This window comes from Carcharhinus amblyrhynchos, unplaced genomic scaffold (genome assembly GCF_965287045.1).
Source record: "Carcharhinus amblyrhynchos unplaced genomic scaffold, sCarAmb.v2.hapA scaffold_884, whole genome shotgun sequence".
NCBI lineage: Eukaryota > Metazoa > Chordata > Chondrichthyes > Carcharhiniformes > Carcharhinidae > Carcharhinus > Carcharhinus amblyrhynchos.
The window spans coordinates 31,376-53,447 of record NW_027650624.1 but is presented as its reverse complement, the minus strand read 5'-3'; the positions used below and the strand labels follow the sequence as shown (position 1 = coordinate 53,447).

The 22,072-nt window shown below is 49.3% G+C and overlaps 1 protein-coding gene and 1 non-coding gene across 3 annotated transcripts in view; both read left to right on the top strand.

The window, feature by feature from the left end:
- Positions 1 to 563: 563 nt before the first annotated feature.
- Positions 564 to 22,072, top strand: part of uba1 (ubiquitin-like modifier activating enzyme 1) — a 42,551-nt gene continuing 21,042 nt past the window's right edge. The window contains exons 1-11 of one of the 2 annotated variants that reach the window (XM_080184710.1): positions 564 to 677; positions 10,556 to 10,678; positions 11,581 to 11,639; positions 12,293 to 12,461; positions 13,906 to 14,040; positions 14,562 to 14,668; positions 15,625 to 15,715; positions 15,811 to 15,943; positions 16,374 to 16,471; positions 17,537 to 17,683; positions 20,851 to 21,027. In XM_080184710.1, coding sequence (XP_080040836.1) covers positions 10,556 to 10,678; positions 11,581 to 11,639; positions 12,293 to 12,461; positions 13,906 to 14,040; positions 14,562 to 14,668; positions 15,625 to 15,715; positions 15,811 to 15,943; positions 16,374 to 16,471; positions 17,537 to 17,683; positions 20,851 to 21,027 — 1,239 coding nt within the window. In that variant the 5' untranslated portion in view covers positions 564 to 677. Of the gene's footprint in view, positions 678 to 1,017; positions 1,105 to 10,555; positions 10,679 to 11,580; positions 11,640 to 12,292; positions 12,462 to 13,905; positions 14,041 to 14,561; positions 14,669 to 15,624; positions 15,716 to 15,810; positions 15,944 to 16,373; positions 16,472 to 17,536; positions 17,684 to 20,850; positions 21,028 to 22,072 lie in introns of those variants that run through there. The other variant, XM_080184709.1, reaches the window with a different exon arrangement.
- LOC145340263 (small nucleolar RNA SNORA71) lies at positions 12,803 to 12,935 on the top strand. Its single transcript, XR_013886224.1, has one exon. It is a non-coding gene; the product is annotated as a small nucleolar RNA SNORA71 (small nucleolar RNA).

Genomic DNA, 22,072 nt, shown 5'->3' with positions numbered 1-22,072 from the left:
CGGCGCCGTTGCCTTTAAAAGTTTAAAGGGCGGGGCGGTGGCTTCTCTGTCTGGATATTTCCGGGTGGGGCGAAATAGGAGAAAATCAAAACCCCGCCCGCCCGCTCCACACGTCCCTCAAATACAATCTCACATTTCTTGGGTTGGGCGGCGGTTGCGCCCGCCCGCCTCTTTCTCTATCCGCCATCTTGTGGAATGCTCCCTTCCCGTCCCCCAGCACCCACATCTAAAATTCTTCATTTCATTTATTTTTCGAAACAAATCACACTTTCATACCCTCGCGCCGCCCTATCTTCAATTTCCCTCGCCTTCTTAAAAAATAAAATCCGTTTGGAGATTTGACGGTTATGTACTCGTGCCGCCGCCATTTTGTTTCTCCTCATGTCCCTATGTAATTTTTTTTAAAAAAGAGGGGAGGTATCGACGCGGCAAGCTCGGGGAAAAAAACGATAAATGAATAAAATGAAACTTTTCAGGAGGAAGAGGTGAAAAAGAAACAGTTTAGTAAAAGAAATAATGGTCTGGGACCGACCGGAAGCGTCGGGAAGGTCCACTTCCGGTCCGCCATCTTGAGCCGCCGCGGCCTCTCCGGGCGGCCGGAAAGATTGGCATTTTTATAAAAATCCTTATCTCTGAGGGGGGGATCGAAAGGAGGATTTGGGAGACTAGAACCTAAGGTAAAAAAATGAGCGGGTGGTCAGGTGAAATGGGCGGGGACGTGAGGGAAGATGAGAGGTTAACTTTCCTGCATTGTGGACGCCCGGATGGCGGCCGCCATCTTGGATGTGGGGGGAGGGGATTTGATTTTTAACCTTTACATTGGAAATAAAAGGTTGAATTTGGGCGGTGTGAGGGGGATGAGGACGAAGTAGTCACCCCACATCTTTCCCCGCGCCCCGCCGCACTGATCAGCCCCGAGAAAGGTGTTTCTTTTGGCCGGCTTCCGGTCAGGGCGAGCGGATGTTGGGGTTGAAAGGTCGCCCTCCCTCCCTCTATTTCCCGTTCCGGTCCCTCCCCGCCGCCATTTTGGTTCCTTCCTGCCTCAGACTCGGAAGCGGCGAGAGAGGCCCCGGGGCTCGGAGCCGGAACCGGACCAGCTGCCGAGTGAGTGCGGGGACAGGGGGCTAGGGAGAGGGGGCAACGGATAACCCAACTCACTGGAAAATTAAACCCCCCAACCTTTAAAATCTTCCCCCATTCAATAACTCCAGCCTCAGGCTTCAGCCGGCTACTAGGCCGCATTCAGTCTGCAGAGGGTCAGACCCCTAACTAAACCTTAAACACCTTTTTTCTTAAATAAAACCACCAATCTCTAAATAAAACTCAATATTTCTAAACCGAACCTTAATCATCAAATAATCCTGAAAACAAACCATAAATATCTAAATAAAACATACCCTTAAATCAAACAATCCTTAAGTCAAACCATAATATCCTTAAACCTTAATCACCAAATAATCCTGAAGTAAACCATTAATCTGTAAATAAATCCCATTAATATTTTTGAAATTTACTCGAAACCTCAGCTCTTTTCTCTCTTTTACAGAAGCTGCCAGACCTCATGAGACTTTCCAGCATTTTCCCTTTTGATTTCAGATTCCAGCAACTGGAGTAATTTGCTTTTTTTCCATTAACATTTCAAATTCTTAAGGAAAACCTTAATCAATAAATGGTTCCACCCAATAACATGCACAATCATCCTTTAAAAACGTCCTAAATAAAATATTACCATGTAAATAAATCCCAATAACACCCTGAAAAATCCATAAATCCTTAAATAAAATCTTAATAATCCTCAAATAAAGTCTTAACTTTGAAGTAAAACCCTTAACATCCTTAATCTTAATGTTTAAATAAAACAATTTTAAATGAAACATTAATCTATGAACTTCCAATAACATGCTCGATAATTAAATAAAATCTTAACATCCTAAATAATCCTTAAAACACTCCAATTTTAAAGAAAACCATTGTATTCTATGTAATCCTTAAATAAAATCCTTAATCTTTCAATTTTAAAACCCATAAAATTCTATATAATCCTTAAATGTAATCTTAATCCTAAATCAAGCTCATAACATTCTATGTAATCCTTGACTAGAATCTTAATCTTTAAATAAATCTATAATATTCTAAATAAATTCATCTTTAAATAAATCTTTAATCCTGAATTAAAACCTTTGATAATCTTTAAAACCCTTAATCCTTAAATGAAACCTTAATCTGTCAACTCTTGTACATCCTTAAGTAATGTGTAAAATTCTAAATAATCCTTAAGCAAAACACCAATCTTTAAATTAGCCCTCAGTAGCATCTTCAAGGATCTTCAAATAAACCCTCAATAATCTTCAGTACAGTGACATCCTCAATAATAAAACTGATAGCCATGATCTGATTGAATGATTAGTTAGGCTGCAAGGGCTGAATTTGCCTACTTCTGCTCCTAATTCCTATGTAAAGCCTTAACATCCTCAATTTTACCCAAAACCCTCATATTCTTAACATCCTCTATAATCTTTAACTAAAACCCCCAGTGATAGCCTTAACAATCTTCAAAAACACCCGATAATACCTTTAACATTCACAATAATCTTTGCGTAAAATCCTCAATATTCTTAATGTCCTCAATCTTTAAAAACCTTGACACCTATAATATCCTCAGGCTTCAAAAACCCCAATAATACCTTTAATAAAATTCTTATTTATTTCTACACACAATCCTCAATATCTATAGAATCATAGAAATCTACAGTGCAGAAAGAGGCCCTTTGGCCCATTGAGTCTGCACCGAACACAATTCCACCCAGGCCCTACCCCCATATCCCTACATATTATACCCACTAATCCCTCTAACCTGCACATCCCTAGACACTAAGGGACAATCTCTTAGCATAGCCAATCAACCTAACTCGCACGTCTTTGGACTGTGGGGGGAAACCGGAGTACACGGAGGAAACCCACACAGACACGGGGAGAATGTGAAAACTCCACACGGACAGTGACCCGAGCCAGGAATCGAACCTGGGACCCTGGAGCTGTGAAGCAGCAGTGCTAACCACTGTGCTACCGTGCCACCCCCATCATTAATACTCAAATAAAACCGTAAGATCTTGGATCATATAGTGAATAATCTTCTCACAACCCCTGATGATGCCAGTGATAATCTGAGCAATCTTCAAATACACGTAATAACATACTGAATAGTAATCTTCAAATGAAACCTCTATATCCTTAACATCGTCAGTAGTCTTCAAATAATATCCTTAATGTTACGCATAAAAACATGGTCGATAATCTTTAAAAAATCTCCATTGATGCTCAACTGAGAAATAAAATCCCTCTAACGTCCCCCATAATCTTTCTCAAATCTTCAAACTTGCCAAATAATCTTTAAATGAAACCTTAATGTTCTTTATATTCTCGATAATCTCCCAAGAAACCTTCCGACTCCCCGATCTCCCAACAAACCCTCAATATCGTTACTGTTCTCAATAAACTGTTTTCAGTGGTGTTCTCATTGATATGGGAAGCCCTCATAAATAATATTCAGATATTCTTAGTACCCTTAATAACATCTTTAGTCATCCATCAGATCCCATAAGACATAGGAGCAGAAGTAGGCCACTTGGCCCATCAAATCTGCTGTGCCATTCATGACTAATCTGATGTGATAATCCTCAACCCCACTTTCCCACCTTATTCCATAACGCCTCGATTCCCTCACTGATGAAAAATCTCTCAGCCTTAAACGTACTGAACAACCCAGCCTCTACAGGTCTCTGCAGTGAAGAATTCCGTACACTCGCTCCCCTCCGAGAGAAGAAATTCCTTCCCATCTGTCTCCATTGGGCGACCCCCTTACTCTGAGATTATTCCCTCTGGTCCCAGACTCTCCCACAAGGAGAAAAGCCTCTCTGTACCCACCCTGTGTGTGTCTCTCTCTCTCTCTCTCTCTCTCTCTCACACACACACACACACACACACACACACACACACACACACCCTCCTCCAAGTATGACGTGTCTCAATAAGGTCACCTCTCATTCTTCTAAACTCTAAGTACAGGCCCAACCTACTCAACCTCTCATGAGAAAATCCCTCCCTACCTGGGATTGATCGAGTGAACCTTCTCTGGATTGCCTCTAATGTCAGTGTATCTTTCCTTAGATAAGGTTCCCTATCCTTAACATCTATAGTAATGCCATAAAGCCTCAATAATTTTCAAATAATACCTTAGTTGTTAACCTTCTAATACCCTCAATAATATCTACAACATCCTCAATCATGTCCTTCAACTAAAATCCTGATTAAATATAGTTTAGTCGATCCAAACTCTTTGATGTCCATCAGGGTTTTAAGAGGAGCCTGAGGAATACTGGGGGGTAGTATTCTGAGGGATATCGGGAAGGGGGTGTTAACATTCTGAGGGATATCGAAAAGGGGCGGGGTTAACATTCTGAGGGATATTGGGAAGGGGGGTTAACAATGTGAGAGATATTGGGAAGGGGGGTGACCATTCTGAGGGATAACAGGAAGAGGGGGTTAACATTCTGAGGGATATTGGGAAGAGGGGGTTAACAATGAGAGATATTGGGGGGGGTGAACATTGAGAGGTGGAGGGGGTGTTTACATTCTGAGGGATATCGAAAAGCGGGGTGGGGGGGGGTTAACGTCCCGAAGGATGTCGGGAAGAGGGGGGTTAACGTCCCGAGGGATGTCGGGAAGAGGGGGGGTTAACGTCCCGAGGGATGTCGGGAAGAGGGGGGGTTAACGTCCCGAGGGATGTCGGGAAGAGGGGGGGTTAACGTCCCGAGGGATGTCGGGAAGAGGGGGGGTTAACGTCCCGAGGGATGTCGGGAAGAGGGGGGGTTAACGTCCCGAGGGATGTCGGGAAGAGGGGGGTTAACGTCCCGAGGGATGTCGGGAAGAGGGGGGTTAACGTCCCGAGGGATGTCGGGAAAAGGGGGGGGGTAACGTTCTGAGGGATATTTGGAAGTGGGGGGGGGGGGGTGAACATTCATGAATAGCCAGAATGATGTTGGAAATATCAATGTGTGCAATCATGAGGGAAATGTTAATATCGCAAATAATGAAGGAATATTAATATTCTAACGCCAAGAATAACGATAGCTTGGAGATAATATCCATTGATACCCAGAATTATATTGAGAGGATATTAATAACATTAGCTAGATTAATGTTTTGATGATGCTTGGGGGGCATATTACTCTCCAGGATAAGATTTGGGGGTTAACAAGGTTGGGGCTGGTATCCAGAGTGATGATGTGGGAGGGGGAACATGGATCCTGGAACCAGGATAAGGTAGGAATGTGTTGGATCGCCTTTTGGGCTAGTGCTGGCATAACGTACTAGGTTATCCAGGATAAGAACTGGGAAACAGTGACAAATGTTCAGAGTAATTCAATCAGATATGTTGCCCACCATCCCGTAGACAGCTCACGAATGTCGGTAAAGTATCTTAAATATCCCAGATTTGTATTTTCAATAATACCGATGATAATATTTATAAATCTAATACACAGAATTCTTATTTACTTGGAATACCATCTGCCGGTTTAAAAACATTTAAATATTTCTGAAATATGAATCGCAATGTTTAATAAAACCTCTTCATGGTCAGTCGATGTTACCGTGGGGAATAAGGTTTAAATTCAATATTAGTGGGCCCATTTGGCAGTGACAGGATTGGGACTGTTAGCAGCAGCATTCAGAACTGCATGTTAACCCTGGGGGAATTCCCCCTGCAAATTATTTATTTCTCAGCATTCATTACAGCCATCTCCTGCTGATTAGCACGCAGTTAACTAGTTTTCAAATATTGATAACCATCATTCACCATTTTGAGACTTGAAAAGGATTGCTCACAACCCAATATTCAGGGAGTCGGTCACCAGCACTGCGATTTAGCTGTAGTGAGTGATACATTTGGAAGGTGTTTTTATTTTCTGTTTCATTTCCTCGTGTGTTTTGGGTGTGGGTGGGGGGATTCCTTCCAGGCGCTGTGATCAAGGCCTTCTCTCAACAGTCTGCGACTCCAACAGGACACTCCGTTTTAAAATGGTTCCATCTGCTTCTGCCTTGGTTTACGTCTAGATAGACCTGGGGATAGATCAGCAAACTGCAGCTCCTTCTGGCGCCTCCTCCCTCTTCCCCCCACCACCCTCTGACGCCTGCTCCCTCTTCCCCCCCACCACCCTCTGGCGCCCGCTCCCTCCCCCCGCCCCCGGCACCTGCTCCCCCCACCCCACCCCAATCAGCCTCTGGTGCCCGCTTCTTCTTCCCCCTGCTGGACTCTGGCGCCTGCTCCCTCTTCCCCCACTGCCCTCTGGTGCCCACTCCCTCCTGACAGCTGAGTCAGTAGTGTGCTGCAGTGCTGCCTGGGCTGGCTATCACATTACTGAGCTGCTGAGGCAGATTGATCCCTTTGCAGTTTTTCACTCGCCTGGTCATAGAGAAACTGAGATTGGTGTGAGTGCTTACTATGTTATCATCAGCCAATAGTCATTCGCAGTATCCCCCCTCCCAGCTTGACCTGCCTGTTAGATTTCATTATTTGATCCCATTGGAAGTTCCCAAACTGGTTGTGTTTAAAGCTTGTTTATTAGTGTCACAAGTAGGCTTACATTAACACTGCGATGAAGTTACTGCAAAAATCCCCTAGTCGCCACACTCTGGCACCTATTCAGGTACACTGAGGGAGAATTTAGCACAGCCAATGCATCCTAACCAGCACGTCTTTCAAATTGTGGGAGGAATCCAGAATTTTCCTTGACCATTCCCTATGGGAGTGTGTCCCACTTCTGCCTCAGTAAAGACGCTTCTCCTGAACTCTCCCTCCCCGATTCTCACTCTCTCACAAAGTGGAACCGTTATCTCGATGTCGACCCTATTAAAACCTCCTGCATCATTTTAAGGACCTCGGTCAGCTCATCCCCTTAGCCTGTTCTCCAGAGGAAAGGTTCCCGTGCCCCAGCCTGTTCAGTCCATTTTTTTGATATTTCAGTATTTTAAAGATCAGCGTGGCTGATTAGAAGAGGAGGATTTTATATTTGTGTTGCTGATGTGCAGTGTGACAGCCTGGCGTTTACAATGCAGCCTTTGTGCTAGGCCCATTCTGAGCGACAGAGCAACAGGGAGGTGACGATTCTCTCCCTGTTGCTGCTGTTGGGTGTTACACGGCCTCTGGTGAAAACCGTGTTAGTGAAATGGTAACATTGCACTGAAGCTGGAGGCTTTATAACACTCATCTCGTCCTTGTTCAGGGCTGTTTACTCCCAATCGTGTCTCGCGTTAATTATTTAGGAGTGTCAATTGCTGCCATTTCCTTTCGGCTGAATTTTCTGCTCCAATGTGAGTGCATTTTAAAACGGTTACTCCAGTCAGCGGCCTGCGCACTATTAGTAATCCACGCTGTTGTTCTTAAGCTGCTTTTTGTCTTAATTTGTCTCTGTCTCTGCCTCACTCTCTGCCCCAGTGCCAAGGGAGTGCTGCACTGTGGGAGGGTCGGTGCTGGGGGAGTGCCGCGCCGTGGGAGGGTCGGTGCTGGGGAAGCACCGCACTGTGGGAGGGTCGGTGCCGGGGGAGGGCCAGTGCTGGACACACATTCCCAGTGGGAGTGGAGCAGTGGCCTGTATTAACCTCATTGTTTAATACTGTATTCTGTGTTTATAAAACCCTGGATCGTACGTACCTTTTTAAATGCTTTGCTAATCTGCCACATTCTCAATGGGTAATTCTGTGCAGTCCAGTTGGGTCTGTGGACTATGGAGTGCTGTGAACCAATCGCACAGTGGTCAGCACTGCTACCTCACAGTGCCGAGGGCCCAGTTTCAATTTCTGGCTTAGATCATAGAACATTACAGTGCAGTACAGGCCCTTCAGCCCTCGATGTTGCGCCAACCTGTGAAACCAATCTAAAACCCATCTAACCTACACTATTCCAATGTTATCCATATGTTTATCCAATGACCATTTAAATGCCCTTAATGTTGGCAAGTCCACTACTGCTGCAGGCAGGGCATTCCACACCCTTACTACCCTCTGAGTAAAGAACCTACCTCTGACATCTGTCCTATATCTCCTCAATTTAAAGCTATATCTCCTTGTGTTAGCCATCACCATCCGAGGGAAAAGGCTCTCACTGTCCACCCTATCTAATCCTCTGATCATCCTGTATGCCTCTATTAAGTCACTTCTTAACCACCTTCTCCCTAACGAAAACAACCTCAAGTCCCTCAGCCTTTCTTCATAAGACCTTCCCACCATACCAGACAGCATCCTGGAAATCTTCTCTGCACCTTTCCAATGCTTCCACATTCTTCCTATAATGCGGCAACCAGAACTGTACTCAATACTCCAAGTGGGACCGCACCAGAGTTTGTACAGCTACAACATGACCTCATGGCTCCAAAACTCAATCCATCTACCAATAAAAGCTAACACACCATACGCCTTGTTAACAACCCTCTCAACCTGGGTACCAACTTTCAAGGATCTATGTACATGGACACTGAGATCTCTCTGCTCATCCACACTACGAAGTAACTTACCGTTAGCCCAGGACTCTGTATTCCTGTTACTCCTTCCAAAGTGAATCACTTCACATTTTTCCGCATTGAACTCCATTTGTCACCTCTCGGCCCAGCTCTGCAGCATATCTATGTCCCTCTGTAACCTGCAACATCCTTCCACACTGTCCACAACTCCACCGACTTTAGTGTCATCCGCAAATTTACTAACCTATCCTTCTACACCCTCATCCAGATCATTTATAAAAATGACAAATAGCAGTAGCCCCAAAACAGATCCCTGCGGTACACCACTAGTAACTGAACTCCAGGATGAACATTTCCCATCAATCACCACCCTCTGTCTTCTTACAGCTAGCCAATTCCTGATCCAAACTGCTAAATCACCCTCAATCCCTTGCCTCCATATCTTCTGCAATAGCTTACTGTGGGGAACCTTATCAAACACTTTGCTGAAATCCATATACACCACATCAACTGCTTTACCCTCATCCACCTCTTTGGTCACCTCAAAGAACTCAATTAGGTTTGTGAGGCATGACCTACCCTTCACAAAACCGTGTTGACTATCTGTACTCAAATTACTCCTTTCTAGATGATTATAAATCCTATCTCTTATAATCCTTTCCAAAACTTTGCCCACCACAGAAATAAGGCTCACTGGTCTATAATTCCCAGGGTTGTCTCTACTCCCCTTCTTGAACAAGGGGACAACATTTGCTATCCTCCAATCTTCTGGCACTATTCCTGTAGACAGTGACAACCTAAAGATCAAAGCCAAAGGCTCTGCAATCTCCTCCCTAGTCTCCCAGAGAATCCTAGGGTAAATCCCATCTGGCCCAGGGGACTTATCTATTTTCAGACTTTCCAGAATAGCTCCTTATGAACCTCAATCTTGTCTAGTCTAATGCGAGGTTACCCCCTGCACCTGACGAAGGGGGTAACCTCGAAAGCTAGTGAGTTTACTGTCAAATAAATTGGTTGGACTTAAACCTGGTGTTGTCAGACTTTTTACTAACTTATAACTCTCCAGTGCCCTAACTGAACCTTCACGTCTCATCTTTACATAAGTCTCCTTCTCCCTCTTCACCAGAGATTCAACTTCTTTAGTACACCACGGTTCCCTCGCTTGACCACTCCCTCCCTGCCTGACAGGTACATACTTATCAAGGACTCGCAGTAGCTGTCCCTTCAACAAGCTCCACATTTCAATTGTGCCCATCTCCTGCAGTTTCCTTCCCCATCCTGTGCATCCTAAATCTCACCTAATCGCATCATAATTTCCTTTCCCCCGGCTATAACACTTGCCCTGTGGTATATACCTGTCCCTTTCCATCACTAAACGTAACCGAATTGTGGTCACTATCACCGAAGTGTTCACCTACCTCCAAATCTAACACCTGTCCTGGTTCATTACCCAGAACCAGATCCAACGTGGCCTTGCCTCTTTTTGGCCTATCTACATATAGATATGTAGGAAACCTTCCTGCACACATTGGATAAAAACTGATTCACCTAAAGTACTCGAGCTATAGCTTTTCCAGTCAATATTTGTAACCTATAACTACCCTGTTACTTTTGCTGCTATTCTTCCCGTGTCTGTGTGGGCTTCCTCTGAGTGCCCTGGTTTCCCCTTTCAGTTCAGTGGAGTTCGGGTTGTGTTGATTGGCCAGGCTAAATTGACCCTGGTGTCAGGGGGATTAGCAGGGTAAATGGAGTTATGGGAATAGGGCCTGGATGGGGTTGTGGTTGGTGCAGATTTGATGGGCTGAAGGGCCTCCCTTTGTACCCTAGGGACTCGGTGATTCTATTTGATTCTAACCAGGGTGGTTTGGCTGTCTGAAACTGCGTTGCCTTTGGGGATAAGCTCTTTCACATCCACTTGGTGGGTTTCTCCCGATCAGTCGAAGCTCGCTGTCAATGGATACAAGTTTTATCTGTGGCGGAGTTGAGTCTTTCCCTTGCCGGCCCTTGTCGTTCACTCTCAGCTCTCGTTCCTCCCGCAGATGTCCAGCTCGCCGCTCTCCAAGAAGCGCCGTGTATCCGTCTCTGCAGCAGAACCCAAGACTGCTTCCAACTGTTCCTCCGTCAACTCCCTGCGGACCGAATCCCCCGCCACGCCAGCTAACGTGAGTGCCTGGTGGTGAAGGGAGGGACGTGGGGCGGGCACTTGATAGACACCGCCTTCTGTTTGTGGGAAAGTTGCTGCTGGGATACCGGGAGTGCCAGGCTGGAGGAGCTGAGCCCAAGGCCCGTGATTGCTGTCAGAGGGAGGGAGTATCCCTAGGGTGCAGGGGCTGCTGCTCCCTTCAATAATATCAGGGCTGCATGTTCCAACTTGTAGAATATTCACACGTGGGTACCTCATGGAGCAACCTGTACCCCACACACACGCAGCTAGGCTCTACCACCTGTAGCCAAAGAGTGAGTCAGGACTTTTGAGAAAAAAAGTTGAGAGGGAGCAAAGTTTCACTTTCGGGAAGTGAGTGGGCGTGTTGGACTAACTGCCTCACATTAAACGGTGAGTCATCAGCAATTACTTGCACTAACAATTCGGTCTCGCACGTCAGTGCTGCCACTGACCGCCCCCCCCCCTCCAGATTCCTGGCTGCGAAATCCCTCCCTGGCCTCCGCCCTCAACCACAGCCTCAGCTGAAGAAGCCCACTTGACCTTGGGGAGGGACACGGGGAGTTCAGACTCCTGTTTAGGCAGGGGAGTTAACTCCCCCACAGCAGCAATCATCCAGTAATCTTTCCCAGAGGGTAAAGGTGCAAGGTGAGTTAGTGCTGGGTGTGTTTGGAACGGTTAAGACAGAACTTTATATCTAACCCTGCGCTGTACCTGTCCTGGGAGTGTTTGATGGGGGACAGTGTAGAGGGAGCTTTACTCTGTATCTAACCCTGCGCTGTACCTGTCCTGGGAGTGTTTGGTGGGGGACAGTGTGGAGGGAGCTTTACTGTATTAAGTAGGATGTCTGAGTGTTAGTAGGTGGATATTTTGGCACTGACCCACGTATCTGTTTGATTTCAGGGTATGGCCAAGAATGGAAATGATGCAGAGATTGACGAGGGCCTGTACTCCAGACAGCTGTAAGTGACGCTGCTATCATTGAATGGTTACTGATTTATATGCTGGACTGTAGCCCATGGGAGTCGGGTGATGATGATGCTGGTGACTGGGTCTTTACCCTGGATGGCTGAGTGTGGAGCTGCAGTGTTCAGGGAGCTGTGCTTTTCCACAACGCCTGTTCCTTGGTGAGGGATGCCCTGGGTATATCCCGTACCCCACCAGATCCCCTTAAACATCTGCAGTCACTTAAGTGACACTGCTGCTGCAGGGTAACCCTCTTCCTCTTCACCTGCCCTTCGTTGCAGTAAAGGAGGAGGCCATTCTACCCACCCTGACAGTGTTGATTCTTTGACAGACCTATCCCCTTTCAGTATTTCCCCCCTCTCTGGGGGTGAATCTGCTCCCCCTCAGACAGCGCCTTCCAGATCACAACAACTCACCGTCTCAATAAAATGCCCCCTCTCCACTTCCCGATTCTCATCAATCCCCTGACACTGAGGGCCAACGCCCCTGGCCTGCACGTCGTTCGGACTGTGGCCTCCACTCCCTGCAACTGTCCTGATAGTTCGCCCACCCAACCTCACCGAGACCTCACTATCCCTGCCAGGTCCTTTCCCCCCTCGAGCTCGGCTGTGTTTTGGGAAGCCGTTCACGGTTGTCCTTGCCCTTGCAGGTACGTCCTGGGCTACGAGGCCATGAAATGCATGCAGAACGCCAACATCCTGATTTCCGGCATGCGTGGCCTGGGTTTGGAGATCGCTAAGAACGTCATCCTGGGCGGGGTGAAGACCGTCACCATCCACGATCAGGGTGTGGCTGAGTGGGTGGACCTGTCCTCCCAGGTAGGTTCATCCCCTTCCCCAGCCCCATCTGTAAAACTCGACCAAGTTGGGGCTGTGCACCCTCTGGGAGTCTGGAGTTATCAGTATTCTTGGATGGAAGGTGGTGAGCATCGGGCAACGAATGCGAGGGAAGTGGGCAACCCGAGCCCCTGTCTGGCTGCCTGTGCTTGGGGGATATCTGAGGCAGAATCTGGTGCTGCTCTTTCAAGGCAGCTTTGGTCCAGCGTAGTGTAGAACAGTACAATAAGCAAGTCACCAAGACAGCTGCTGGTGATGTGAGGGTGGAGGACAGGAGACCAGACAGTGGGTGGAGGCTATCACCCTTGTACTCGTGGCGGGTACCCTGCATTCGATAGTGACTTTGGCAGTGCCCCGTGGCCAGGTCATTGATACTGCAGGAACAGCAAACTCCCGAGGTTATTCCCGTGTTCCGTGCGGATGTGGTTCCCAGGGAACCTCGTGGCTTTTCGGACAGAGGCTGCGGAGTCTGCGCGCGCCTGGTGTTTTTAAACCCCGCGGGTACGGTCAGCCTGAACGGGGTGGGTGTGCTTGGTGACTACTCCATCGCCCTCCGGGGTGGGGTGCTTCGCCAGTTCCCCCGGCAGCAGGAGGCCAGCAGCACTGAGTCTCTCCCTGGGCTGAGGTGGCGCGCCAGTTGTACTGAATTCAGGCGAGGGTCTTCAAGGTGACAGGCTTGAGGAATGCCTATCCATGGACAAGTTCCGGGTGGTCCACAGCATGGCTTCAGGTTTGTGCTTCACTATTCCGTCATCTACACCCCTAGGCCACAGCTGGCTTTGCTGAGCTAAGCCCAGTACTGGTAACTCCCGCTGTAATGAGGAAGACTATTGGGTTTTAACGATATTCACCTCAACAGAATTGTTCCCTCCCCTAACCTGCATGTCTTTGGACACTCGGGCAATTTAGCATGGCCAATCCACCTAACCTGCATATCTATTGGGGTGAATAGGATCAAAGGTTATGGGGAGAAAGCAGGATTAGGCTGTTGAGTTGGACAATCAGCCATGATGGTAATGAATGGCGGAGCAGGCTCGAAGGGCTGAATGGCTGCCTCCTCCATCTTCTACGTTTGCACACTAAGGGTCAATTTAACATGGCCAATACCCCTAACCAGCACATCTTTTGGACTGTGGGAGGAAACCGGAGCACCCAGAGGAAATCCCGTAGACATGGGGAGTATGTGCAGACTCTGCATAGACAGTGAGCCAAGCCAGGAATTGAACCTTGGTCTCTGGTGTTGAGAGTCAGCAGTGCTAACCACTCTGCCAACCTTGCTACATGCATCTGCTCTGTAATGGTGACCTGGTGGGGTGGGAGGTTGTGCAAGGGGGTGTGATCTGCAGGGACAGGTTTAATACATTGTGATTGGGAGCTGTTTGGTCTTGGAACTAACTTGTGTTGTTTCTGCTTGCCCCCCTGACAGTTCTACCTCAGTGAGGCTGACCTCTCAAAGAACAGAGCTGAGGTGTCACAGCCCAGGCTAGCAGAGCTCAACACCTACGTGCCAGTGACTGCCTACACCGGGGATTTGACAGAGGAGTTTGTACAGCAGTTCCAGGTATGGGGAGGTGGGCATCAGGAATGGGAACGTGGGCTTTCAGAGTGGGGAACACAGAGGCAACATCCCCGCTCTTCTCACTGCCACACAGCTAGCTGCCTCTCCCTCCGTCCCCTGCTGCTGTGCTGGGTGGGCTGGGTCCTGGTGAGGCAACCCACCCAACACCACCCTCTCCTTTGGGCCAATGTGAAAGGTGCGCAGAGCCAAACACTAATCCTTGTTCTTCCCTCTCTCTCTCCCCACCTCCCTCTCCTCTCCCCGCCTCCTTCCCCTTCCCCGCCTCCCCTTCCCCTTCCCCGCCTCCCTCCCCTTCCCCTTCCCCGCCTCCCTCCCCTTCCCCTTCCCCGCCTCCCTCCCCTTCCCCTTCCCCGCCTCCCCTTCCCCTTCCCCGCCTCCCTCCCCTTCCCCTTCCCCGCCTCCCTCCCCTTCCCCTTCCCCGCCTCCCTCCCCTTCCCCTTCCCCGCCTCCCTCCCCTTCCCCTTCCCCGCCTCCCTCCCCTTCCCCTCTTTCTCCCTATGAAGGTGGTCGTGCTCACCAACTCCAGCCTAGATGAGCAGCTGAGGCTCGGGGAGTTCTGCCACGGCAAAGGAATCAAGTTCATCATTGCAGACACCAAGGGGCTGTTTGGGTGAGTGTGGGATGTCAGGGGAGAATCGCGGGGCAACAAAAGCAAGACGCCGTTCTGGTAGCAGACTGCTCCCGGTCAGTGTCTTCAATACTGCAAGAGAGAGCGTCAGTGTTTTCCCGTCTTCCCGGGAACGCTGGCTGTTTGGGGCTGTCACCTCTGGACACAGTGTCCAGTCCATTATCGCTGATTTTGCAGGAGTTCTGCCTGAATGCTTGGGGGGCATTGATTGCTGCCTTCTTGCCGAGTCTGCACGTTCTTCCTGTGCGTGGATTTACCCCAAGTCCTCCAATTTCCTCCCTCAGTCCAAAGATGTGCAGGTTAGGTGGCTTGGCCGTGCTAAATTGCCCCTTAGAGTCAGGGGGATTAGCGGAGTAAATATTTGGAGACTCAGGGATAGGATCTGGGTGGAATTGGGGTCAGTGCATTGTTAATGGGCCGAATGGCCTGTCATAATTTTATATTCCAATCGGATTCTCTCTCCACTCCCACTCCCCCCTCCAAATCCTGGTAATGTTTCTTGGTGTCCTAAGTAGGCTTACATTAACACTGCAATGAAGTTACTGTGAAAATCCCCGAGTCACCACACTCCTGTTCGGGTTACACTGAGGGAGAATTTAGCACGGCCAATACACCCTAACCAGCACGTCTTTCAGAATGTGGGAGGAAACCAGAGCACCTGGAGGAAACCCACGCAGACACGGGGAGAATGTGCAGACTCCGCACAGACAGTGACCCAAGATGGGAATTGAATCCGGGTCCCTGGCACTGAGGCGGCACTGAGGCAGCGCTGATCCCTGCTGAATTCAAACCAGATTCATTGTCCAGTTGGGATGGCATTGTGTTGGATGCAGGGGTTTAATTCTGTGGTACTTGGTGAGGCGTTGCCATGGGAGTTGGTGTGGTTCCCCTGTCACTAAACAGTCTGTCTGTCTGTCTCCCTGCCCCCACCCCCGCAGGCAGCTCTTCTGTGACTTTGGCCCTGAGATGATTGTGCTGGACATGAACGGGGAGCAGCCACTGAGCGCCATGATCTCCATGATCACCAAGGTGAGTGCTGTGTCGCGCTGCCTCTCACTGCACTGACCTGCCCCTCCCCCTCAAACCCAACCTGAGCTGACACTGACCACCGCTTTAACTTTCAGGACAACCCCGGGGTGGTGACCTGCCTGGACGAGGCACGGCATGGCTTCGAAAGCGGCGACTTTGTGGTGTTCACGGAAATCCAAGGCATGAGCGAACTCAACAACTGTGATCCAGTGGAGATCAAAGTGTTAGGTCAGTGTGTCTGCTGCTCTTGGCTCAGTGAGTGAGGGGATGCTGCTTGGCAGTGACACTGAGTGTTGGAGGAACAGGAGGAGGCCATTCAGCCCCTCTTGAGCTGGTTATACAGGAACAGGAGGAGGCCATTCAGCCCCCCCCCACTCCTGTTACACAGGAACAGGAGGCCATTCAGCCTCTCTCAAGTCTGTTGTCAACTCCATTTTCTTGCCTGATCCCGCTCCCCCTGAAGAAATTTCTCCTCGTCTCAGTCCAAAATGGTCATCTCCTTATCTGGAGACTGTAACAGCCTGCACACATCGACCCTGTCAAAACCCCGCTCAGAATTTCAGATCCCAACCCCCAGTGTGATCACACTCCATTCTTCCAGACTCCTGTCGATCTGTGCTGTGTGACTCTCACTCACTCACCCTCTCTCCTGTCGCAGGTCCGTACACTTTCAGCATCTGCGACACCTCAGCGTTCTCTGACTACATCCGCGGAGGGATCGTCACTCAGGTCAAGATGGCCAAGAAGCTGCGCTTTGTAAGTATGAAGGTCAGATGTGGGGGTGTTCGCTGATTGTGCAATGTTTAACACCATTGGCCACTCCTCAGATACTGAAACAGTCCGTGTCCAAACGCAGCAAGATCCGGACAGTATCCAGGCTCGGGCTGACAAATGGCAGTAACGTTCACCCCACACAGTGCCAGGTAATGACCATCTCCAATAAGAGGCACTCGAACCACTGCCCCATAACATTGAATGGTGTTACCATCACTGAATCCCCCCACTATCAACATCCTGAGGATTACCATCACTGAATCCTCCACTATCAACATCCTTGGAGTTACCATTGAGCAGAAACTGAACAGGACTTGCCACATAAACACAGTGACTACCAGAGCAGGTCAGAGGCTGGGAATCCTGTGGAGAGTAACTCAGCTCCTGACTCCCCCCAAAGCCTGTCTGCCATCTACAAGGACACAAGTCAGGAGTGTGATGGGATACTCTCCACTTGCCTGGATGGGTGCAGCTCCAACAACACTCGAGAAGCTCGACACCATCCAGGACAAAGCAGCCCCGCTCGATTGGCACCACATCCACAAACGTTCAGTCCCTCCACCACCGATGCTCAGTGACAGCCGTGTGTACCATCTACAAGATGCACTGCAGCGACTCACCGAGGCTGCTTAGGCAGCACCTTCCAAACCCACCACCTCTACCATCTAGAAGGACAAAGGCAGCAGATAAATGGGAACATCACCACGTGCAAGTTCCTCTCTAAGCCACTCACCATTCTGACTTGGAAACGTACCACTGTTTCTTCGCAGTGGCCGGGTCAAAATCCCGGAATTCCCTCCCTAACAGCATTGTGGGTCAACCCACAGCACAGGGACTGCAGTGATTCAGGAAGGCAGCTCCCCACCACCTTCTCAAGGGGCAGCTGGAGATGGGCAACAAATACTGGCCTAGCCAGCAACGCCCATGTCCCACAATGAATAAAGGGCTGTGTTTATTCCCCGTGGCGTTTGATCACAGTGTTTCCAGCTGATGGACATAGCTAACCTGAGACTTTCTCTTTCTGTCTCCGTCACCCCACCTCCACAGAAATCCTTGAAAGCATCGCTGGCTGAACCAGACATAGTGGCCACCGACTTCGCCAAGTTCGAGAATCCCCAACAGCTTCACCTGGCCTTCCAGGCACTGCACGAGTTTGTGAAGAAAAACGGCCACCTGCCCAGACCCAGGAATCAGGTACGGAGGTGGGAGTGGAAGCAGAGGGAGAGCGTGAGCGTGGACACAGCAGAGAGGTGTACAGCAAGAGTGAAGGGGCTGTTATGGGAGGGGGTTGTTTTTTTACCTTCACCCCTGGGACCTGGGCGTCACTGGCTGGGCCAGTATTTATTGCCCATCCCTAGTTGCGCCTCGGAGGGGCAGTTGAGAGTCACCCACATTGCTGTGGCTCTGGAGTCACATGTAGGCCAGACCGGGGTAAGGACGGCAGATTTCCTTCCCTAAAGGAACCAGATGGGTTTTTCTGACAATGGGCCATCAGTAGATTCTTAATTACAGATATTTTTTATTGAATTCAAATTCCACCATCTGCCGTGGTGGGATTGGAACCCGGGTCCCCAGAACATTCACTGAGTTTCTGGAGTAAAAATGTGGTGATAATCCCACTAGACCATCGCCTCCTGAGTGTAGGTAGGGAAGAGGAGCAGGAGGGTTGGGTGATGGGGGTGGAGAGGTGGGGAGGGAAAGGGGCAGGAATCGGGGAGTGTGAGGGCATGTCTATTTGTTGGGTTGGGGGGGGGGAGATGGCACGGGTACAGGGGCCTGGAAAGCACTGCCTGGGAGGGTGGTGGATGCCTCATCCTTTAAAAAGCACTTGGCACGTCATAACATTCAGGGCTATGAACCACCTACTGGCAAATGGGATTGGGTGGGAATTCCTGGAGTGAAGAGTTTGTCGTATGAGGAACAGTTGAGGACTCTGGGTCTGAGCTCATTGGAGTTGAGAAGAATGAAGGGGGGGGATTTTATTGAAACTTACAGGATACTGCCAGGCCTGGATACAGTGGACGTGGAGAGGATGTTTCCACCAGTAGGAAAAACTAGAACCAGAGGGCACAACCTCAGGGAAAAGGGACGATCCTTTAAAACAGAGATGAGGAGGAATTTCTTCACTCAGAGAGTGGGGAATCTGTGGAACTCTTTGCCGCAGAGGAGGCTGTGGAGGCCGGGTCACTGAGTGTCTTTAAGACAGAGATAGATAGGTTCCTGATTAATAAGGGGATCAGGGGTTATGGGGAAAAGGCAGGAGAATGGGGATGAGAAAAATATCAGCCATGATTGAATGGGGGAGCAGACTCGATGGGCCGAGTGGCCTCATTCTATTCCTATATCTTATAGATGTTTGTAATATGTTGGTGCAAACTTGATGGGCCAAAGAGCCTCTTCTGCACTGTGAGGCAAGGGTGAGGAAGCAGGATTTGGGGGAGAGGCAGGATGAGGCAGAGGAGGTGGGTTGGAGGCCAGAGGGAGGGGTGGGAGCTGGGGTGGTGAGAGAGATGGGGGGGGGGGTATAGAAGGAGCAGTGATGGCGGGTAGTAAGTGGGGGCTGGGAGGCAAGCAGAAGGAGAGTTGGGGGCTGGTGGGGAGAGGCGGGCAGAGAGAGTGGGGGACGGTGATAAGGGAGATTGGGCAGGGGTGTAGCACGTCAGGTCAGAAACTCCAAAGTGTTTTATGAAGTCTGCCTGGATCATAAGTTTAACAGTTTAAGTTTGGCTAGGGTGAGCATGAGATGTTTCACTCAAAGATGTTTCCAATGTTCCACTAGGGAGCTTTTATCAAAGTTTATCTAAGAACATAGTTAACATATAGCAATAGCTTTTACCAATTATAGACCAGGAAAAAAAACCCATAATATTAACCATAATACCAACCAACCAAACTTCCCCTGCCACAGGTTTAACACACAAAATGGTCACATGATGCTGGAACTTAGTTCTTTGGTTGGAGAATTGAAAATTCCCAGGCTTGTAACTTCCAGCAGCCCTTGTGGTAGAGATAATGCCATTTCCAGCCTCGAGCTTTCAGCCAGCGAACCACTGCAAGAGAAGGGAAGGCTAGAAGACCTTCCAACTAGCCAGCAGAATCTATATACCAGGAAGAGAGAGAAACACTGCTTGTCAGTCTGACATCCAGACACTTCCTAAAGTAAAGCAGCAGCTAGCAACCCGACAGTGAAAGAACCCCAGCCAGCTGACCTGTCCATCGTTCTTCCTCCAATGATTCAGGATCGTAAAAATAATCCCAGAATGTATCCGAGGCCCAGAGTAAAAATAAACACAACCCCATTTAAACCATTGAAGCAGCAATAATAGGACTTCTAAGCAGACAGCCCAGCATCAGTGGAAAAAATACCAACGCTGCTTTGAATGCAGAGAGTGAGATTTTAAAAAAAAAAATTCAAAGAGGCACCCCACCATCAAAAGCGGGAGGGGAGTGTGTGTATGGCTGTGGGTAGAGGAGGTGGGTGACTAGAGAGGGTGTGGGGGTTAGTGGGTGAAGCGAGGTGGGGGGTGATTTCAGAGATGGGAGGGCTAGGTGGGGGGATAAGCAGAGAGCAAGGCCCAAGCGTGGGGAGGTTGGAGGGGGGGAGGACGCCAGTTCCAGATGTGACTCTGTCTCTCTCGGCCCTGTCTGTCCTCCTTCTCCTCCCACCATCTCTCTCTGCCACGTGTGTCTGTCTCTCTCTCTCTCCCTCTGCCCCGTCTCTTTCTCTCTCTCCCTCTGCCCCGTCTCTCTCTCTCTCTTTCCTCTGCCCTGTCTTTTTCTTTCTCTCTCCCCTCTGCCCCGTCTCTTTCTCCCCGTGTCCCGTCTCTCTCTCCCTTTCTCTCTCTCCCTCTGCCCTGTCTCTCTCTCTCTCTCTGCCCCGTCTTTTTCTTTTTCTCTCTCTCTCTGTCTCGTCTCTTTCTCTCTCTTTCTCCCCGTGTCCCGTCTCTCTCTCTCTCTCTCCCCGCCCCGTCTTTTTCTTTTTCTCTCTCTCTCCCCCTGTGTCCTGTCTCTGTCTCTCTCTCTCTCCCTTTCTCTCTCTTACTCTGCCCCGTCTCTCTCTCTCTCTCTCTGCCTCGTCTTTTTCTTTTTTCTCTTTCTCTCTCTCTCCCCCTCTGCCCCGTCTCTTTCTCTCTCTTTCTCCCCGTGTCCTGTCTCTCTCTCTCTCTTTCTTTCTCCCTTTCTCTCTCTCCCTCTGCCCCGTCTCTCTCTCTCTCTCTCCCCCACTGTGTCCCGTGTGTGTGTCTCTCTCTCTCTCTCTCTCTCTCTCTCTCTCTCTCTCTCTCCCCCTCCCCCTTTCTCTCTCTCTCTCTCCCTCTGCCCTGTCTCTCTCTCTCTCTCTCTCTCTCTCTCCCCCTCTGCAGGAGGATGCTGACGAGCTGGTGAACCTCACTAGGGGTGTGAATGAGAAGGCCTGTGCGAGCACCCGGCTGGAGAAGCTGGACGAGGGGCTAATCCGGAAGCTCTCGTACGTGGCAGCCGGAGACCTGGCACCCATCAGTGCCTTCATCGGAGGAGTGGCAGCACAAGAAGTGTTGAAGGTACTGTCCAGTTTCTCTCCCCTCAACCCCCACCTCGTGTCTGCCACTTGGAGAGGCGGGTCTGATGATCAAGGCCAGGAGGTGCGAGGGTGACGCATACACGGGTCAGTGTTGGGTTATGGGGTGCCTCCGATGAGGGGAAGGGCGTTGACCTCATGGATTAACCCTGGGCTGGCTGCAGATTCTCCAGGTGACTGCACCCACAGTTCCTGGTCACGTCTGAATGTTTGCGTTTTGAGAAGACTAGCAAGGCAAAGCAATATGCAGTGAACAGTAGGCACAAGGACAGGGGGCCAGAGAGACGTTGGGATAAGTCCCCATAGATCGCTGCAGGCAGCAGGACAGGAATAAACTGGTTCAGAAAGCACAGGGGATGCTATATCAGCCGAGGCATCGAATGTAAGAGCAGGGAGGTTATGTTGGAGCTGTATAAAACACTGGTGAGGCCACAGCTGGAGTATGTGTGCAGCTCTGGTCACCACATAATAGGGAGGATGTGATCACACTGGAGGGGGTGCGGAGGAGATTCACCAGAGGATGCAGAAGTTGTTCTGCTGAAAGCAGAGAAGGCTGAGGGGGCACCTGATCGAGGTGTACAGAATGATGAGGGACACAGTGTAGATACAGAGATATTTTTCACACTATTTGATTTGATTTATTATTATTACATGTATTAACATATGGTGAAAAGTATTGTTTCTTCCACGCTATACAGACAAAGCATACCGCTCATAGAGAAGGAAAGGAGAGAGTGCAGAATGTAGTGTTACAGTCACAGCGAGGGTGTAGAAAAAGATCAACATAATGTGAGGTAGGTCCATTCAAAAGTCTGACAGCAGCAGGGAAGAAGCTGTTCTTGAGTCGGTCAGTACGTGACTTCAGACTTTTGTATCTTTTTCCTGATGGAAGAAGGTGGAAGAGAGAATGTCCGGGGTGCATGGGATCCTTAATTATACCGGCTGCTTTTCTGAGGCAGCGGGAAGTGTAGGCAGTCAGTGGATGAGAGGTTGGTTTGTGTGATCGATTGGGCTACATTCACAATCTT